Genomic DNA, 20,741 nt, shown 5'->3' on the forward strand with positions numbered 1-20,741 from the left:
CTTAATGTTAGGCTACTCTGTAGCTAGCAAGTAGATGATTGGTGATTGTATTAGGTCAGTGAGTTATCAATTTTTTTTTATTATGTGAATTTGACTAACACTTGAGTTATTAATATATGTGAGACAAAATGCTAGGTGCTTTCATATCCACACTTAATCCTAACAATGACCCTCTAAAGTAGGTGAAATTATCCCCATTTTAGAGATGATAAAAGTTAGATTCAAGAAAGTTGAGTCACTACTTGCCAAGATAATAACTCCTGATTCAATTTCATTGAAATGAAGTTTTTTACCTATAGTAACTTTTTTTTAGTTACTAGTGCTTATTGATTTTTTTCCCTTAGTGTTTATTGATTGTCATTGCAGAAAAGCTAATTATTATACATGCCGGCACATACCATGTAAAGAAGGAATGCAGTAAATATATGTATTTACTAGAACTGATTTTATTTTTTTTATACCAGTGATAGTAGAGCTATAGATTATACTAATAATTCCATTCTAAAAATTGTAAAAATTATAAGATTACAAACAATATTGTTTATACTTAAGTTACATGGTGATTGCCTGAAAGTAATAATTGACTCTTTCTTTTTTTTTTTCTTCCACAAACATTAGAAATCAGCAAGTGAGGGAAGCAGTAAGAAGTCAAGCTCTGGGAATTCTGGGAAAGGTGGAAACCAGCTTCGCTGTCCTAAATGTGGCGACTTGTGCACACATGTAGAGACCTTTGTGTGTAAGTATTACTTCTTCTATTGTTCTTCTTTTTCCCTGCCTTTTCTGTAAGTCGTTAATTGCATTATATACGTTGTATAAACATATACGTTATAAATACATACATTATATAAACCAGAATTATTTTCTTCCTGAACTTACGTTAGTCTTTTACGTTCACCAGATACTAAAAATCTCCTGGACTAGTAATGCTTTGCACTGTGGTATAAGGTAATGTAAGAAAACTCTGCTTCTTTATTTTGCTTACATGTGTTTATTTTAAATTTGGATTTTGTGGGTTTTCATGTATGTAACCATTAAGCTGGAGAAGAAGCAAGGCTTATTTATTCTGTATTTGTTCTTCAAATACCTATTAAGCATCTCATATAGCAGGAGATTATCAGTTATTCAAATATTAAGGTATTTTCCCTCTCTGAGTACTTACCAGAGGTGCTAAGTCCTCAGTTCTAGGAAGTGTCTGATAATTATTAGTGATTCAGACACTAAGAGAAGGAAGACATCAATAGTCCTATTTTTGCTGTTAGTGTCAGTAACTATTTCTGAAATGCAGAGATGCTACTGCTGATATTTTATTTAATGAATCAGATAAATCATTTCCTACATGATTAGAGTTGATGGTAATGACTCAAGAGTGAATTACTTTGCACTACCATGGTACCTGCTATACTATCCAATTGTGAAAAGATTGATGGTCAGGTTTGGCAGAAGTTTCAGTTTCTGATGATTAGCTAGAGAGGATTCTCTATATTCTAACTCAAATATTGAGACTTCAGTTACATTTTCACATCTATCATTAATATTAATTGGCCACTATATGAAAAAGTATTACATGTAGCATATCTTTACAGTTTTGGAAAGACCTTTAAAGTGGTACCATTCTATATGAGGTTCTCTTCGTGGCTTTGCCTAGTAAGAGATCAAAGAGAAGAATCAGTATGAATGAAAATTAATTTGGATTGCAACATAAAATGAAAGTGGTAGAATTGGATGATATAACTTCTAAATAACATTTACTATTAACACATTTGGTGTCATATAATAAAATTCCAAAAAGTCTGAGGATTGCTCAATTCATACTGGCAGTGTCATATTACATATGTTTTAATCAAGAAAATTTCCATTTTTTTCCCCCAAAGAAAGATTTCAACCTTTATAGGCCTATAATTCTACTCTAAAAATAATTTCCTAGAATAGAAAAGGAAAGAAACTAACATTTAATAAATGTCAGTATGTATAATTTTATTCTCACAATCTTATTTTTGTCAAAACAGGGAATATCCTCATTTTTATAAATGAAGTAGCTAAAATTAAGTTTAAGTAATTCATCCAAGGTTATAGAGCAGTGAAGATACCTTATTCAGAAATTCCTTTCCTATTCAGAAGTTCCTGTCCTTTGTACCAACTGGAATTCTTTAGGGATAAACTAGTTCCTCTTGAGATTAAATTTTTCTTTTTATACAATGTTTTCATAACTTTCCAGGTTGTATTAATCACTGAAGGTGATTGTTAACATACAGATTCCCACCTTCCCTAGAGATTATCTAGATAAAAAACACTATAGTGTTACCTAATCAACTCAAGGCTGTTTCCTTTGGGAATTATAATTAGGGAGGGAGATGTGGGAGTAGAGAATGTGGAAGAAAAGAGTAAAAGAAGAGTACATTCTTATAAAGCATCTGTTGAGTCAGACACTGCTAGGCCCAGGAAATACACAGATGAGCATGACACTGCCCCTTTCCTCTGGAGCTGTACTGCATAGAAGTAAGCGGCCCCAACAGTGAGGCCCTCTTCCTCGGGTTTGCTGGCCCATAATGAAAGTCTCTCCAGAATGCATCCCTTTTGAATGCTGAGGATCTTCTGTGTCTACTCACTGAAAATTGGATCATCCTGGTTCTAAAGAATTTTGTTTGATTGTGGGTTATTCAGTTTGTTTGAATCTGCATTTATTAGTTATTAGTTCATAAACATCTTTTTATGTGCTTTTTGTTTGTTTTTGTTTTTATTCTTTTATGTGCTTTTTAGTCACTTGTAATTCTTTTGTGAATGGCCTGTTTAAGTAATTGTCTACTTTTTTTGTCATTTTAAATTATTTTTAATTACCCGAGGAATACATATGTATATCTCCCTTTGTAAAAAAAAAAGTAGAGCATTGTAGATAATGTTAAAGATATATTTCTGTAATATGTCTTCATTGAACACATAACTTTTAAAAAGCATAAATGGTTTCATATTGTTCATGTTTTTGCAAATTGCCTTTTTCCCGACTCAGCAGTGTTTTGAGAGCTTTGTGTGTTAATACATACAAGTCCTTTCTTTTAAATTTTAATTTTTTATTGAGCTGTTATTATTCACATACCATACAATTCACCCTTTTAAAGTATACATTTCAGGAATTTTTAGTATATTCATGAAGTTGTACAGTCATCACCAGTATCTAATTCCTGAATATTTATATCACCCCCAAAAGAAACCGCATACCCCTTAGCAGTCACTTTCCACCCCTTCCCCTCCCAGCCTTGGCAACCATTAACCTACTTGCAGTCTCTATGGATATGTCTATTCTGGATATTTCATATAAATAGAATTATACATTATGTGACATTTTATATCTGGCTTTTTTTACTTAGCATGTTTTCTCGGTTGATCAGTGTTGTATTATGTATCAGTACTTCATTGCTTTTTATGGCTGAATAGTATTTCCATTGTTTATCCATTCATTAGTTGATGGACATTTGAGAGTTGTTTCTGCTTGTTGGCCATTATGAATGAATAATGCTACTGTGAACGTTTTTTTACAAGTTTTTGTGTGTACTTATGTTTTTACTTCTCTTGGTTATATGCTTAGGAATGGAATTGCTGGGTGAAATGTTAACTTTGTTTAGCTTTTTAAGGAACTGCTACAGAGGTAGTAGTTTTACAACCATTTTACAACCCCACTAACAATGTGTAAGGGTTCTAATTTCTCTACATCCTCTTCAACATTTATGTCTTTTTTTATTATAGCTATCATAGGGATGGGAAGTGGTATCTCATCATGGTTGTGATCTACATTTCCCTAATGACTAAAGATGTTAAGCATCTTTTCATGTGCTTATTGACCATTTGTATATCTTCTTTGGAGAAAAGACTAAATTTTTTGTCCATTTTTAAGTTGGGTTATCTTTTTATTGTTGAGCTATAAGAGGTCTTTATGTATTTTGAATACTAGACCCTTATCTAGATACGTGATGTGCAAATATTTTTTCTCATTCTATGGGTAGTCCTTTCCTTTTAAATGCTGTATAGCAGGAGTCAGCAAACTTTTACTATAAAGACCAAATATTAAATATTTTAGACTTTATGGGCCATATGGTCTCTGTTGTGACTTTTTTCCTTTGCTGTTTTAGTGCAGAAGCAACCATAGACAATGTAAAAGAGTGAGGATGGCTGTGTTCCAATAAAATTTTGTATGTGGACACTGAAATTTGAATTTCATATAACTTTCATTGTCATTTTTTTAATGTAGAAACTGTTCTTAGCTCATTGATCTTGCTGTGCATATTTCATCTCACAGGTATCTTTGTAGTGATTTTTATGTTTTCTTATAGTGGTATTACTCTTGCTTGACTGACTGTAGAAATAAAATGCCATTTTTATAGATACCATTATGAATGTATAGAAAATCGTCAGAAATTGAAATAATATCTAAGATTCTTGATTATAATGATATATATTATTTAATTTTTTCTTGCCCATTTAAAAAATAACTTGTCAAACATGAATAGCATCCCTACTTTTATTTAAGGTAGAGCTTTTAGTTGTTTTTTTTTTTGTTTTTGTTTTTTGGTCTATATTTCTTTTTTATTTTAACTTAAGGGAAAATTGAGATATAATTTCTTTACAGAAAAGGAAAGAAAGTGCATGGATTCTAAATGTACAGTTTGATGGATTTACATATCAAATATTCCCACACCCCAGAAGGCTCCCTCTTGTTCTTTCCTAGTCACTAACCTCTCTTCCCCCAAGGCAACTACTACCTTGACCTCCATCACTAGAGATTGGTTTTGCCTGTTCTTGTACTTCATTTAAACAGAGTCATAGTACATGTTTTGCTTTTGGGTAGAGCCTTTAGTTTTTATTTTTATGTATATAATACTTTTTGAAGGCTTACTGTAATTACGTTTCTCATAGGTTAAGAATAAACTTTCCTGCAGTGGTTTGGAGATTTTATGTTTGACCCTGAAACTTTTTCAAAATCATGAAGAACTTTCATTTAAACAAATATCCTGAAAAAGGTTTTACTAAGGTAGTCTTTCTTCTGTCGTGGGTATATTATACAAGCATGTTTACTGGAATCAGTATTCTGTTTATAAAGGAATATAGGATACCTGTAGTAATCATTTAAAGGAAGGAGGTTTATTTATCCCCTGATAATTTAACAAAATCAGATTTTGCCCCTTGTTCTTAGGAGTAAAAAATATGCATTGCAATGCTTGTTTATTTGTTTGTTTTTCTGAAACAGCATTTTGATAAATAAAATTAAATCCTTGAACTTGGGTATATGTTGAACATGTTTCAGTGTAAAACTGTATTGCAAGTATTCAGGTAGAATTTAAGCAACCCTTCAAACAGTAAGCAGAGAGGAATGTTATTTGTCAGTGTTTCTCTTTCCCTTTCACCTAATTTCTTCAGAGAAATATTTTGTTCTTGTGTTCTGAGGCCAGATTTTTCTGTCACACAGCCTGAACTAGATTAGAGGCTTCTCTGCCCTTTAATCCTTCCCCTGTTTACTGGTGCCTTATCCTAAAGTAAAGCCACTGTCTTTCCCACTGATGGGAGGTGGTGATAATGTGTTTGGGCTTGTGTTAATCAAAGGTACTTGGAATAGCTTGATCTTTTTCTTTAGGGAAGCACTTACTAGATGATTGATAAATGGAATACACAAATGACCCCTAATCTAGTTTAAAATTTGTGGCTAGAATTTATCCAGAATGTATTTTTGTTTGGCCTTGTGTTTAAGAACAGACACATAAGAATTAAATTGGCTGAATTAATAATTAAATTTATTTTTAAAATGTGGAATTGTCTATTTTTTTAAAATTTAGATTATTTTGTGAAGATTGAGGTGTGCTTGCCAGCACAGTTTTTCTTGTAATGTATGGATAGGTAGTTATAATATTCCCAAAGAACAGAGATTCCCATGGTTTTAAAAATTCTTTTTACATATCTAGTTAGGTTACACAAAGGTAACACAAAAATGTATTACCTAGACCTACCAACGTGTAACTAATTCCTATGTACCTTTTGCTCTGTATCTGTTAATAGTCTGTATGGGATTCTCTACCATGCGAGCGGGGGCTACTCTTCGTTGCGGTGTGCAGGCTTCTCATCGCGGTGGCTTCTCTTGTTGCGGAGCACGGGCTGTAGGTGCGCGGCCTTCAGTAGTTGCGGTGTGTGGGCTCAGTAGTTGTGGCTTGCAGGCTCTAGAGTGCAGGCTCAGTAGTTGTGGCACACAGGCTTAATTGCTCCACAGCATGTGGAATCTTCCCGGACCAGGGATCGAACCCGTGTCCCCTACATTGGCAGGTGGATTCTTAACCACTACACCACCAGGGAAGTCCCTGACTCCCCGCTTTGACTGCCGAGGGCCCGGGTTCAATCCTTGGTTGGGGAACTAAAATCCTGCAAGCAGTGTGGTGCGGCCAAAAAAAAAATCTTCAGCGAATGGAGAAGTCGAAAGAATTTCAACTGATCTTTTCTCTAGATGCAGTCTATCACAAAATGAAAGAACCTAGTTAAAATGAACAAAGTGTAGTTTACTGAACTCATCTTTATCATCTATTTTAGGTATAAACTAGGCTGTTTGTTGTGGCTAGTGGAGTGAACTACAAGCATTTTTGTCAAGTACATAGGTTTCAATTTCAATGAGTCTTTAAGGTTAAACACTATTTGAATTATTTTTCTCTGTCCTTTTACAGCATCCACCCGCTTTGTGAAGTGTGAAAAATGTCATCATTTTTTTGTTGTGCTGTCAGAAGCAGACTCAAAGAAAAGCATAATTAAAGAACCTGAATCAGCAGCAGAAGCTGTAAAATTGGCATTCCAACAGAAACCACCTCCTCCCCCCAAAAAGGTATAGGTCTTAGTTCAGTCTTATAAGCACTTTATCTTGAAAACATTTCATTGCTCCCCTCCCTCCAGTTTATATTGAATCTTAATACTAGTATCTAAACAAGTGTTATAAGTTCTTAATACGGACTATATCTGGCTAAATTGTTACTGATATTTGATACTTGAAATTTAGGTATGGAATCCATTGCTGTTTTCCCATGTCATGATCACTGTATTCATAGCAATGAAATATAGTTGATGATTATTAAAGTAGTGTTAATGCTGAGTTAATCTAAAATGATATCCTTAAAATAGAGCAGCTGGGGATTTATTTTTGTTAGTTTGGGCCCCTGAATAACACCAGCCTGCAATTTTTCCTCCTTAAATTAATCTACTTTATGGTAAAACAGCCTCAGGCTAACAATGGAAGCAAGTAATTTTTTCCTGACCAATGTGCCAGGGCTCTCCTGTATAGCACTGTGACTTTTGTGGTATGGGCTCTTCCTAGGAGTCTCAGATGGATTGTGATTTGGCCATGTGAAACACAGCAGAGTGTACCACCAGCTTCATTGGGTACTTGGCGTACACTTTCTGAGAAGGAGGAGCCCTGCTCTGGGCTGTGTGCCCTCTGTTCTGGCCATATCTCAGATGTTTGCACACTTACATTATTTGTCACCCTCTGCTTCGGTTTAGCTTTCTTCTGCTGTTTAGGTACCAGTGCATTTGTCTCTGCAAATGTGCTATGGCAGGTTTAATAAATCATGGGTATAGTTTGTGAGGAATGATGATTTTTAAAAACCGTAATAAAATACATATGGTCAACGACTATAGAATTTGTCATGTAAAAATAAATGAAGTAATGGAAAATATAGCTGTTAAGCTTTATGTTCCCCACTAATTTGTGTAGACTTCAGACATCTGAGTCAAAGTTCTAGAGAATAAAGTTCTAGAAAATAACTATTTTCAGGAGTTAGTGAATATTAACAGTTAATTTCTGTTTCTGAAAGCTGAAATAATTTATCCCAGGTGCTAAGCTGTTGGCAGTATCCAAGTTTCATCTAGAGCTTTAGTTTCTACCAAGAATAAGGCTTTTAGATTGCCATTTAGATAAAAGCATAGCTTTAAAGTTAATATCTAAGAAGAAGCTAAATGTTTATGAGCATTAAAACACATTGATACTGGTGGTATAATGGTCTTTGATTATATAATGCTTATTTTGAAAAGGTTAGTTTTATAATATGTTGTCTTTGTGAAGAATATTATTCATATTATTGAGAGAGGTGTAAAAAGGATTTTTTAAAATGATTTACATTAATGATGATAGCTTCAGACCCATGGTGGCAAGTGTAGGTATTCTAATTGACTTTAATATTAACTTTCAAAAATTAGGATCAGTGACATTGTTTATAGAATAGAAACCGGCATAGCACTAGAGGAGTACAGGGATACTTTGTTAAGCTAGAGAACAAAAGAATTGTGTTTTGTTCCTTTAAAGTTTGGGGCCTCTGAATCATTGCTACATAATGTGTCATGCCCTTTGCATTTTGTTTTGTTTTGTTTTGTTTTGTTTTTAAACCTAAAGGGAGCAAACATTCATTCATTTGTTCATTTATTTATTTATTTATGGCCGTGTTGGGTCTTCATTGCTGTGCGTGGGCTGTCTCTAGTTGTGGTGAGCAGGGGCTACTCTTCACTGCGGTGCAGGGGCTTCTCATTTGTGGTGGCTTCTCTTGTTGCGGAGCATGAGCTCTAGGCGCGCGGGCTTCAGTAATTGCAGCGCGTGGGCTCAGTAGTTGCGGAACGCAGGCTCTAGGGCGCGCGGGCTTCAGTAGTTGTGGTGCACGGGCTTAGTTGCTCCGTGGCATGTGGGATCTTCCCGGACCAGGCATTGAACCCATGTCCCCTGCATTGGTAGGCAGATTCTTAACCATTGCGCCACCAGGGAAGTTGTGGCATTTTGTTTTGGATGAGAATCTTTGTTCAAATTTAAAACTGTAAGTAAATGTACTCAGTATAGGACTTTCCCGGTGGTCCAGTGGTTAAGACTCCAGGCTTCCACTGCAGGGGGCACAGGTTCAATCTCTGGTAGGGGAAGTTCCGCGTGCTGCATGGTGCAGCCAAAAAAAAAAAAAGTGTGCTCAGTATGTAACTTTAATGTGCATATTTTGTGATAGCTCATAGTAAATTGTTCATCTCTAATCATTTTTCAGATTTATAACTACCTCGACAAGTACGTTGTTGGCCAGTCATTTGCCAAGAAGGTGCTTTCAGTTGCTGTATACAATCATTATAAGAGAATATATAACAATATCCCAGCTAATGTGAGACAGCAAGCAGAAGTTGAGAAGCAGACATCATTAACTCCTAGAGGTTAGTGTTTTGATAATTGACCAAAATAGAGATTACTGTGCTTTAGAGGTAATCCTTATTTGGAACTCTTTGCTTTTGTCTTAAAATACTTTTAGTACACTACAGCATTTTTCAAAATACAGATCACTTCCCATTAGTGGTTCATGAATCATTTCAGTACATTGCCAACAGCATTTACAAAAGAGTTAATAAGTGTGAGTAGAAAATAGCAGAGTACGTTAACAACTTAAGTATTATTTCTTAAAACTTTTGTTTTCAGTTATATGTACATGGGTTCTGGTATACAGATTGAGACATCATTTTTGAATTGTAGACTTGACCACAACTAGTTCCCCATGACTGGATCATTGCAGTGCTCTCTGTGTGACTCTTGAGTTCTTCTCTTTTGGGTTCAGGATACAGAATTTCATTTGCCTAAGTCAGAGATATATATGGAGATGATAAAGCTTACAGAACATTTTCAGCACTCTTTCCTTTTAGTCCCCAGCTACATAGTGCAAGGTTCAGGACAAATTTTTAAGTGATTCAAAGTATAATTCCTATTAATGATAGATTCTAATGTACCAATATACTGTGTAATGTCAACTTACTGTGGACAATATTGTGTGTGATATTAATAGAATGATTTTATTTAAAAAACTATGAATAGAGTACAGTGTAAATATTTTAAGGGTTTTTTTTGTGTGTGTGGTTTTTTTTTTGGCCAGGGAGCTGTAATTTCTGACTCGTCCTACAGTGTATCATTTTACATTCTTTTAGTCATCATTTTACAATTTTAGGGAGTTCTGCTAAATACTTTAAGTATTAAATTATTTTTAGTAGCTACTAAATATATAACTGATTGGCTTAATGAAGACACTTGTTCACTGGTTGAGCTTACTGCAAAATAGTCATATAGTAGGATCAGTTACTTTTTTAGAAAGTATAAATCATAGTAACTATTGAAAGACTTGGAACCTTCATTTTTATAAGGTCCAAATCGCGTTGTTTAGTCATGGAGCAAAATGATTTTTTCTGATTCCTTCAGTCAACAAATTAATAGTTAAGCTCTTCTAGGTGCTGGAAAAGCAAATGGTTACATGGTATTTATAGTATGAGGGATTTAAACTCTTATTAAAGACCTAAATTATTACTACTCTTTTCTTAAAATAGATAGCAGCTTTGTATTTGACAAATGTGAATATTAGCAACTGGACTGCCATCATTAAGCATCATTGGGGTTTTTTTAATATAGAAAGGAGGTAGCATATAAATTCTTTCATAATGTGAAAAGCTGAAAGGACGTTAATGAACATATTCTTTAAATATATTTGGAAGAGGGCAAGAAGTGGAATACTCCTTGTTTGTTCCCCTAAATTAAGCAAATATATAATATTTTCACATTGCCATTTTCATCCTCTTTCTTAGAGTTAGAAATAAGAAGACGGGAGGATGAGTACAGATTTACAAGTAAGTGACCTCTCTTCAGGTCCTCCTCTGTAATCATTCTTCCTTTTGAGATTTACCTCAGTGAAGTTTGTCAGCAGTAGTAATGGTAGACATGTATTTGCTTGTGTATTACTAAGAAAGATATTGTATATTATCTAAGCCTGTTTGTTATACATGGTATATATAACTTTGGAACAGTTTCATAGCTAATTTGTGTAGTTTGTAGATGTTGGGTTATTTTAGATATTTGATCTTATCTTTTCTGTTGTGATATTTCTTAAAGCATAACGTAGAGAAATAAAAAGTACTATATGCAGTTCCTCTAGATCTGCATATTAACAAAAGTTGTATTTTTAAAAATCTGTAGCTTGAATATTATATCCTTTTTTTAAAAAAACCATACAATTAGAGTTGGTCTGCCTGTAAGTGACAAATTTTAGGGGAGGCAGATTATCTTCCAGCTACTCTTTGCCAGAAACCACACTGTTTATTTTTTGGTGTTTATGAAACTTAGTGTAGACTTGCTAATTATACATAAGCACCAACTCATTGTTGCGAGCCCTAGACTGCCCCTATAATCATCAGATGGTCTGATGGAGGGTGTGGAAGGACCTGATACACCAAAGATAGTGGCTATTCTGATGTCTTGAACCCATCCTTTGGAGGTGGATATAGCTGCCATACAGAGGGAGAAGGTTCCAAAGTTATTATAAAAAGATTCATGTTGTCACAAAAGACAAAAAACATAGATAAGCCAGTATGAACATTTTTCACTTAAAAGTTTGATAATTTTACATTTGCCTTTGAACCAAACAGTATTATACATCTGCTATTTGAAGTGTACTATATATTCAGGATGAGCTATGAGAATATAACTAGTTTACCAACTCTGGCATGAGATTTATTAAATGTAATAAAATATGCTATCAATATATATTCGTAAATTTGGGCAGGTGGCTGATGAAGCTACTATGAATTATTAAAGAAAAGTCTGTAGTGAGTATTTTGAAAAAATACATGTGTAGTGATTTTTTAAAAATGTATGTAGTGATTTAATATAATATAAATGTTAACAAGTAACAGTATTTAAGAACTTAGGCAAAATAATTTGTAATTACATATATTGATTGACTTGGAAATTAATATTTTGAGAGCTTATATAGAATTTACTTTCATGTATAGTTTAGTCTTCTCCTATGTGGGGCATTAGTTTTTAAAGTTAGGGCATTAGGCCAAAGTCATATATAATTAAAATATTCTTGGATGTTCCTTTGGAAATCACATATTAGAGACCAACATATGTCTTTTTAACATGTTAAGATTGATGCTTTTTTCCTCCATCATTGGAACATAAAGTTTTTCTGAAGTTAAGCACGAAATGAAATAGTTGGCTTGCATATAAGGGCTATGTTATACAAATACTTAAACACAAGAAAACGGTAATACTAATAGTAAATTCTTCCAAAGCACATATAAAACTATCTGCCAGGCACTGTTTTAAGTGTTTTACATGTATATACTCATTAATCTTCCCCAAACCTATGAGACAGAAACTATTACTTTCACTACCATTTTACATATAAGAAAATTGAAGCACAGAAATTTTAAGTAGTTTGCCTAGGGCCATATAGCTGATGAGCGGCACACAACTAACTATTCTAGCCTGCTTGCTCATAGTCCTTATTATAGAGAGCTGCCTATGTAGTGAGAGATATGCAAGAACAGAGACTTAACTGAAAGAACAGGAGAGTTATCTCAAGTTTACCCTGGGGCATATTTTCATAAATGGAAAGACAAACATCATTTGTTCTGTACTATTTAAATTATTCCTTTTTTAAAAAAACTTAAATCATAGAGTAAGTTAAATACACGTGTCATATGATTTCACTGTAGTCAATATGCTTCTTGCGATTTTGTCCAAATTACCTAAATCATCTTTTCCCCATTGGGCAGACCTACTTTTCAGCCAAGCACCTTCTTATATTGTCACAATTCCTAACTAGATTTTGCTGAAATAAAAAAAAAACTTTTCTTTTTTTTTGTTTAGTAGGGACAACTATCTAACTGAACTAATATAGAAGACTGCATTTTTTTTGCCGGATGTGAATTGTACTGAGACATAGCATTGTGATTTATTCGCTGATCATTAACCGTCAAATGGAGCACAGTATAATTAAATTCAAATGTTTATTGAATGCCTATTATTTTTGATGACTAGAATAACCCTTTACCAAAGGGTGTGACCCAAAGATAGTTTCAAAGTGACAGCCAGATAGAATAGGACTATAATAATATGTCTGCTGAACATCTGTCTGTTGGTTTGATTAAAATAATAAAGCATTGGAAGATACTGATATTCTTAGAAACAACCTAAAAATAAATCCAGAAAATATAAACAAGTATGATATGAGCACAGATACCTTAACTGCTGAGAGCCAGGAGCAATATGGATATTTACAAATCTGGCTAATTGAAAAGAGTATTGGGATTCTTTCCTTCAGCCAAGAGAGAGTGAGAATAAGATTTTTTTTAAGGGTTCCAGCTGATAAACTGTTAGTTTGCCAACAATATGATTCTCATATAGTCAAGATTATGTCTCTAATAAAGGAACTGCAGTGATCCAGTTGAGATCCTGTAAAATCAGGAATTCAGATAGGGCCAGGGATAGTGAATCTTACCATAGTTGGTTTCTCTTGTAGACTCACAGGATCATTTTTAAATGTGGAAGAGACTGTTTAAAGGTCATATGTCTCAGTATTTTCACTAAGGAAGCAGGCCCAGTAAAGCTAAGTGACTTGCCATGCTCCTACAATAGAACCGAGACTAGAACCCAAGTTTCCTATTTCTCAGTTCAGTGTTTTTCCCTTTCTCTACAGCCCTGCTTATTTTCATTTGTACTGAAAAAAATAATATACCTTTGTTTATCTTTCAAAGTGCCTCCAAATCAATTGTGTTTTGTTCTTTTTTTTTTTTTTTAATTGGCTGTGTTGGGTCTTTGTTGCTGCACGCGGGCTTTCTCTAGTTGCGGCAAGCGGGAGCTACTCTTCGTTGTGGTGCGTGGGCTCCTCATTGTGATGGCTTCTCTTGTTGCGGAGCATGGGCTCTAGGCATGCAGGCTTCAGTAGTTGTGGCATGTGGGCTCAGTAGTTGTGGCTCGCGGGCTCTAGAACACAAGCTCAGTAGTTGTGGCTCACGGGCTTAGTTGCTCCGCGGCATGTGGGATCTTCCCAGACCAGGGCTCGAACCCGTGTTCCCTGCACTGGCAGGCGAATCCTTAACCACTGCGCCACCAGGGAAGCCCTTGTGTTTTGTTCTTAAACACAGGCATAGAAACATAAAGTGTACATATGACTTGCTCAAGATCATATAGCTATTTAGAGGCAAATAAAGGACCAAAGCTAAAGCTTTCTGACTCCTAGCACTGTTCTCCTATTATACTGCCTTCTTTTCAGTAAAAGTATAGTCTTCATACAAGTTTATATAAATAAGGAAGGTAAAAATAATCCATTTCCTTTGCTTGAGGTTCCCTGAATAATCATTGTGTATTGTACATTTGTCATTAGATAATTTGAGGTTTTCTTCCTTTATAGGTAAGGCAAAATGTTAGAATATTTAAATTTTTTCTAAATAGGTGATTGGTTTTAGATGTAGGGTTTTATTGGGCATTTTTTGAAGTAAAATCAAATGAAGCTCTAATAATTCCTTTGGCATTTTTTCAGAGTTGCTTCAGATTGCTGGAATTAGTCCACATGGTAATGCTTTAGGAGCATCAATGCAGCAACAAGTAAACCAACAAATACCTCAGGAAAAACGAGGAGGTGAAGTATTGGATTCTTCCCATGATGACATAAAACTTGAAAAGAGTAATATTTTGCTGCTTGGACCAACTGGGTCAGGTAAATAACTTACTGAAAAATCACTACTCATTTAAAAAAAAATAGAATATAAATGATTCTGTAACCTGTGTCTTATGACTGGGGGATTCTCACTCTTAAGAAGAAAATCTAAGGCCAATCTTATGGTAGTTATACAGGGCTTAGAACTGAATTTGAGGTGTTGGTATTGCCCTTTAGGCCAGTCCCTAATATCTTAACAGGAATAATGAAAATAGCATACCATTATATCTGAGTAATAGTAGAGAAAAGATGTAACACTAATTTTTCTTATTATACATTCTTCACATTTAATTTGTATTGCATTTTTGTAGAGAAATTGTATGACAACATATTTTTAGTAAATTTTTAGTTACTGTTTCTATTTGTAGGTAAAACTCTTCTGGCACAAACCCTAGCTAAATGCCTTGATGTCCCTTTTGCTATCTGTGACTGTACGACTTTGACTCAGGCTGGATATGTAGGTGAAGATATTGAATCTGTGATTGCCAAATTGCTCCAAGATGCCAATTATAATGTAGAAAAAGCACAACAAGGTATGTTTCAGTGTAGTTTGTCCCCAGATATAGTCTGTTGGGGAAGCAGTCTAATAGCAAGAGAATATAATTTTTATTTTGAGTCAAGGAGTAAAATTCTATAATTATATAAAAGTAGCTATGTTAAACATTTTCTAGCATACTAAGGGCCACAAAGTTTGCTTTGCCTTAATGTTATAATATGGCTACTAGGGTGAAAACAGGCTAAATTACTATTCCATTAGATCTTTAATACTATCATTGTTTTTCCTGTTCTGACTTTCCTCTAGACTCGTAATGCTGGGGTGGGGTAAGGGAGGGGATAAGGACAAGTGCAGGAGAGTGCAAGATGTATACAGAAACAAATTAGGCTATTGACTTAGGAGATGTCATAGATGCTGCATTTCTGTTTTCTCTATCTATCATCTGTCCTTGTTTACATGAAGAGCTTGACAGCTTCCTGTCCAAATTCCTTTAAGACAAGAATATACATGGGAAAAAAATAAGCTAAAATTTTGCTAATACCAGCCCTGTATCCACCTTCTGCTTTCACACTGTACCTCTATCTCAGCTTCTTAGAATAAAGAACCTGAAAACATTAGTGGGGTAGATAACTATTGTCATAGAGAATTGGTTATCATACCCAAGTGATATTCTATAGAATAAATTATAAAACGTTTGCACAAAATGATGAGTGGGAAAGCTAGCAGTGTATTTTTATAGTATTAAGCCATTGTATATGTTAAGTGTTAAAGATTAAATAACCTTGCTCTCTAGCTACCTAGTTGTTTAAAGCTGAGTTATCTTGTGTATATCTTTTTCATATTATAAATAGAATCCTCCTTAAATTATAGGAATTGTCTTTCTGGATGAAGTAGATAAGATTGGCAGTGTGCCAGGCATTCATCAGTTACGGGATGTAGGTGGAGAAGGCGTTCAGCAAGTAAGCAGTTGAATATTTTGTTCAAGCCCACTAAAAGGAAGGGAATACATCAACCTCCCAAATATTGTACGTTTGGTTTCACATTCAATTAGATTCTGTTTTGTTTATTTCTCCTACTCCAAACTCCACATACCATTTAGTTCAGGTCCTAAGAGAAAGCTGTTGGCGATTTTAAATACCAAATTACCTTTGTTAGGAAATTAAAAATATTTTAAAGAAATAAATGAAATTTAATTTTTGTTGGTTTTATTACACAAAGGCCTAGTTAAACATTTCTAGAGGACTCTTGAAGAAAGTTCTGGTTCTAACTAGACATAAATGAACTATGTACATGTATCTTATTCTTTTCACTTAATTAGAAGATAAAATAGAGTTTTATGCCTTATAGAGTCATACTTAAAGTCATAATGATCTATTGGGCAACTTGACCTTTTACTTGTAACTAATTATGACATAAACTACAGGGTAAGGAAAATTGCTTTTGTTTTTTTGACCAAGACATAGACAGGTACAGTCACACTTATAAAATGTGCTGGATGATATTTTTTATAAAGGAATCTCAAAATATAGGTATTCTCAAAGTTTAACACTAGGAGTAGAATAGAATTTTAATTTGCATGAAAGACAAATCTTCAAATATTTTCAAATTTTGAATGTTCCCACCATGGTTGGATAACATCTTAAGAGAGCCATAATTCTATCTTTATGTCAGAACTATGTCTTTACCATCAAAAACAACCTCTTGGGTTGACTGTTTCCTGAATGCATCAGGAGTCCTATAACTATTCCAAATAAATTTATGAATAATTAATGTGATAGTATATTAGATTTTCATGTTAGTTATAGAAATGTGGGAGTTTTCTTCAGTTATGCTCATTGACCATAACCACATATTATTTTCCCCATTGAATCCCATTACCTAAAGTATAATAAATAATACGCTTATATGATGATGCCATAAATCATTTATTCTTTATTTAGGGCTTATTAAAACTACTAGAAGGCACAATAGTCAATGTTCCAGAAAAGAATTCTCGTAAGCTACGTGGAGAAACGGTACAAGTTGATACAACAAACATCCTGTTTGTTGCATCTGGTGCTTTCAATGGTTTGGACAGAATCATCAGCAGGAGAAAAAATGAAAAGGTAAGTTTTTCTGAGTGATTACTAGGAGAGAGAGCACATTTGAAGTTAGAGGATGGACCCTCAGTTTCTAATCTCATATCTGCCATCTGCCAGTTGTGGATTTTTATGAGTTAGGTTTTCTTAGAGTATACCAGAAATATATGCCTAGTTATTTTTAAAATTTCAGAGTAGTGGTTTGGAAGATTTCTAAATATCATCTATATATGGGCATTTTTAAAGTATAACTTGATTATTTCAGTTTTATATTTCATCTAAGGAGTTTTTTATTATTTGAGGTAGCTGCTGTATCAATAAAAATTCTACTCATTTCTCTTGCCCAATTCACTGGAGCCCAATAAAGAGCTTGTCTCCATTGCTCCTGCCCATAGCGTCTACATAGATCACTGCTGACATTCACAAATGGAGGAAAGCAGTTTGGAGGTTGGAGGAAGGGTTGTGATCCCACCTAGTTTTATAGATGTTTCTTAAACATTCTTATAAGCCTTGATTTTAACTGGAACTTACTTTTTCATATCCTCAAAGTTCATGCCCAGTACCTATTTATTGATTGATTATAATAAAATGTAATGTCGGCATAGTGGCAAGAAGCCCGAAAACATGCCTGTTTTCCATGCTTTTGTGTTTTACATAATCGCCACAAATGATACCTTTTATATAATATATTCTACGTAAATGAATATATCATAGATCACCTCTTCGCTATATTGTTTGCTTTAAGTCTCCTTGGCCTTGCATGTTTAGTAGTTTACTTTAGTTTTTAGTTTAGTAGTAGTAGCTACTAATGCAGTAGTTTAGTAGTAGTAAAAAAAAATAATAAAATAACGCTGCTAATAAATGGTTGCCTGTGTTAATTCCTTTGCATAGCCTAGATGAGAAACCTCTTGTACAGATACTGAGCCAGGTAGTGTTGTTATTCCTCAATAAGGTTAGATTTTTATTTTTCATATTAGTTAATTTATGTTTTTCTTGCTTTTGAAATTCTGTATAAATTAGCCTAACAAATTAGAAAGAAGAAATTATTTGTGTGTGCGCCCACATGCACACACATGCATGTGTTTGAGAGAGACAGATGGGGGAGGGTGGGGAAGAGAGAGAGAGAACTTTATATTCAAAATTCTGTAACCAAAGGCAAGGACCATGTTCTTATATTTATTTATAATTCATACTTCCAAAAAGAATTTGAAGCTAGAAACATTTAGAAAAGAACAATTAAAAGTATTGTTAGTAAAGAGATCAGAAACATACAAAAGGAAGGTTTAGGTCATTTCAGCTTAGTGGAAATTAAGTCACTCTGTTTAGCTTTGAACTTCTTAATGAAAAGTAGGGGGAAATCGTGAGCTAGTTTTTATTGCCTGAAAGAGGAAGGGTATGATGTCTTCATGAGAGACAAAGATTTAAAAAAGAGTTTTTCACTTAGATTTTTTTTTTTAAATTTATTTTGGCTGTGCCGGGTCTTAGTTGCAGCATGCAGGATCTTCGTTGTGGCATGTTTAGTTGCGGCATGCAGGATCTTTAGTTGCAGCATGCGAACTCTTAGTTGTGGCATGCATGTGGGATCTAGTTCCCCGACCAGGGATTGAACCCGGGCCCGCTCCATTGGGAGCGTGGAGTCTTACCCACTGGACCACCAGGGAAGTCCCTGTCACATAGATTTTTAGGAAAAGAAGACAGAGACATAAGAGAGTCTGCAACAGTGATTTTATAGAGGATTAAACACATCCATTTGGCTACTGTTTTTATCAAACCTCATTGAAAGCCAGGAGTACAATATAAATAATATACCTCTACCTCTACCTCTTTCCTAACCATATGAAACTGCTTGCAGTCTTAAGTTTTATTCCTATTGCCTTTGCTTATGTCCTCCCCACCTCAGTCCAGTTGGCAAATATGTGTTCATTTTTTTTAACACAATAAGCATTTATTTCTTGCTCAAACAAATCCAGAAGTGTATTGGGTGATAATATGTGTTCATTCTTTATGACTCAGTCTGTTAAATGATTAGGCAATTCCTCTGTGAAGACTTTCTTGGTCACCTCCTACCCTCCGTCCCCAGTATTTCCTCTTTTCTTTCTTTCCACTGCTGTAGTTTCCTGTACAGTTGTCCTTCATTGCACCTATGATGCTTTAATATCTTCATGTGTTCTCACTGTAAAGAAGTCCCTTTAGGTTAGGATAAGGGGTGTCTTCAGGTTTGTATCCTCAGTGTTTTATAATAATGCTTAATGCTTAATAAATGTGTATCCATATATATAATAAATATGTGTATATATATTTATTACTATATATGCCTATATTGTATATATAATAAATGCTTAATATATGCTTAAATTATTGAATGAAAGGTATTTTGCTTTCTGATAACACTAACTGTCCACATACACAGCTTAGAGTATCAGGAATGGATTTTTAACTTAGGTGTTTTCTCATATATCATGTACTTCTCTTGTTCTTTTGACAAAAGTTGTATGACATATCAAAATTAAACTTCGGACAGTTGCCTGGAGTATAGTTCTTTTATATTGACTAAAGCAAGATCCATATACCTTAGATACACAACTTTTTGCAGCAAAGTTACCATTTTTGTTTGATGTCCTTACATGTTCTTTATAAAATCGAAATTATTCTAACTCATAGGATGTTCTAACTCATAGGATATTCTAACTCATAGGATATTCTAACTCATAGTATGCAACCCCAAATCACGATTTTAATAGAATGCTTAGCAATGACTTAAGACACTTGTGGATAATTTCGTTTTAAGTCTGCTTGTTCCATAGGCACTACTCCTGTTTACAGTATTACAAAACTGACTTTGGTTACAGAATAATTACTATCTCTGTTTCCACAGTTCTTGCACATTTTGGAAGCCACACTAGTCTAGAGGTCTCAGAAAAATCCTGCAACATCATTATATGAGTTCTAAGGGACTTCCCTTCACAGTTCTTACTTACCTACTTTTACTAGAATTCATTCTTTGAGAGTTGGTTAGGTTCTCAATTCTGAAGGCAGATAGGCCTGAGTTTGGATCCTGGCTTTTACCACTAGCAGCAGTGAGAGCTTTGGTCAAGGTACTTAACCTCTCTAAGCCTTTTTTCTTCATTGTAAAATATAAATGATAATACTTTCTTCTGTTGTGAAGATGGCATGAGATATGCATGTAAAATGCTGAGCACGATGCAGCTTCATTCTGTTATTTATAATACCTGTCTTTTCTTTGGCAGTATCTTGGATTTGGAACACCATCTAATCTGGGAAAAGGCAGAAGGGCTGCAGCTGCTGCAGACCTTGCCAATCGAAGTGGAGAATCAAATACTCACCAAGACATTGAAGAAAAAGATCGTTTATTACGTCACGTGGAAGCCAGAGATCTCATTGAATTTGGCATGATTCCTGAGTTTGTGGGACGGTTGCCTGTGGTAGTTCCTTTGCATAGCCTAGATGAGAAAACACTTGTACAAATACTAACTGAGCCACGTAATGCTGTTATTCCTCAGTACCAGGCCTTATTCAGCATGGATAAGGTTAGATTTTTATTTTTTATACTTACTTAATTTATGGGTTTTTTTTTGCTATTGAAACTCTACATATGTTAGCCTAACAAATTAAAAAGCAATACTTATC

At 34.4% G+C, this 20,741-nt stretch overlaps 1 protein-coding gene across 2 annotated transcripts in view; it reads left to right on the forward strand.

The window, feature by feature from the left end:
• The window catches only part of CLPX (caseinolytic mitochondrial matrix peptidase chaperone subunit X), a 36,303-nt gene that overhangs the window by 9,051 nt on the left and 6,511 nt on the right, over positions 1-20,741 (forward strand). Inside the window, exons 3-11 of one of the 2 annotated variants that reach the window (XM_059913009.1) lie at positions 619-736; positions 6,693-6,847; positions 9,036-9,195; positions 10,603-10,644; positions 14,343-14,519; positions 14,888-15,052; positions 15,886-15,974; positions 16,956-17,120; positions 20,342-20,641. In XM_059913009.1, the coding sequence (XP_059768992.1) occupies positions 619-736; positions 6,693-6,847; positions 9,036-9,195; positions 10,603-10,644; positions 14,343-14,519; positions 14,888-15,052; positions 15,886-15,974; positions 16,956-17,120; positions 20,342-20,641 (1,371 nt within the window). The remainder of the gene's footprint in view (positions 1-618; positions 737-6,692; positions 6,848-9,035; positions 9,196-10,602; positions 10,645-14,342; positions 14,520-14,887; positions 15,053-15,885; positions 15,975-16,955; positions 17,121-20,341; positions 20,642-20,741) is intronic. The other variant, XM_059913010.1, reaches the window with a different exon arrangement.

The sequence above is a fragment of the Balaenoptera ricei genome, chromosome 2, assembly GCF_028023285.1.
Source record: "Balaenoptera ricei isolate mBalRic1 chromosome 2, mBalRic1.hap2, whole genome shotgun sequence".
Lineage (NCBI taxonomy): Eukaryota > Metazoa > Chordata > Mammalia > Artiodactyla > Balaenopteridae > Balaenoptera > Balaenoptera ricei.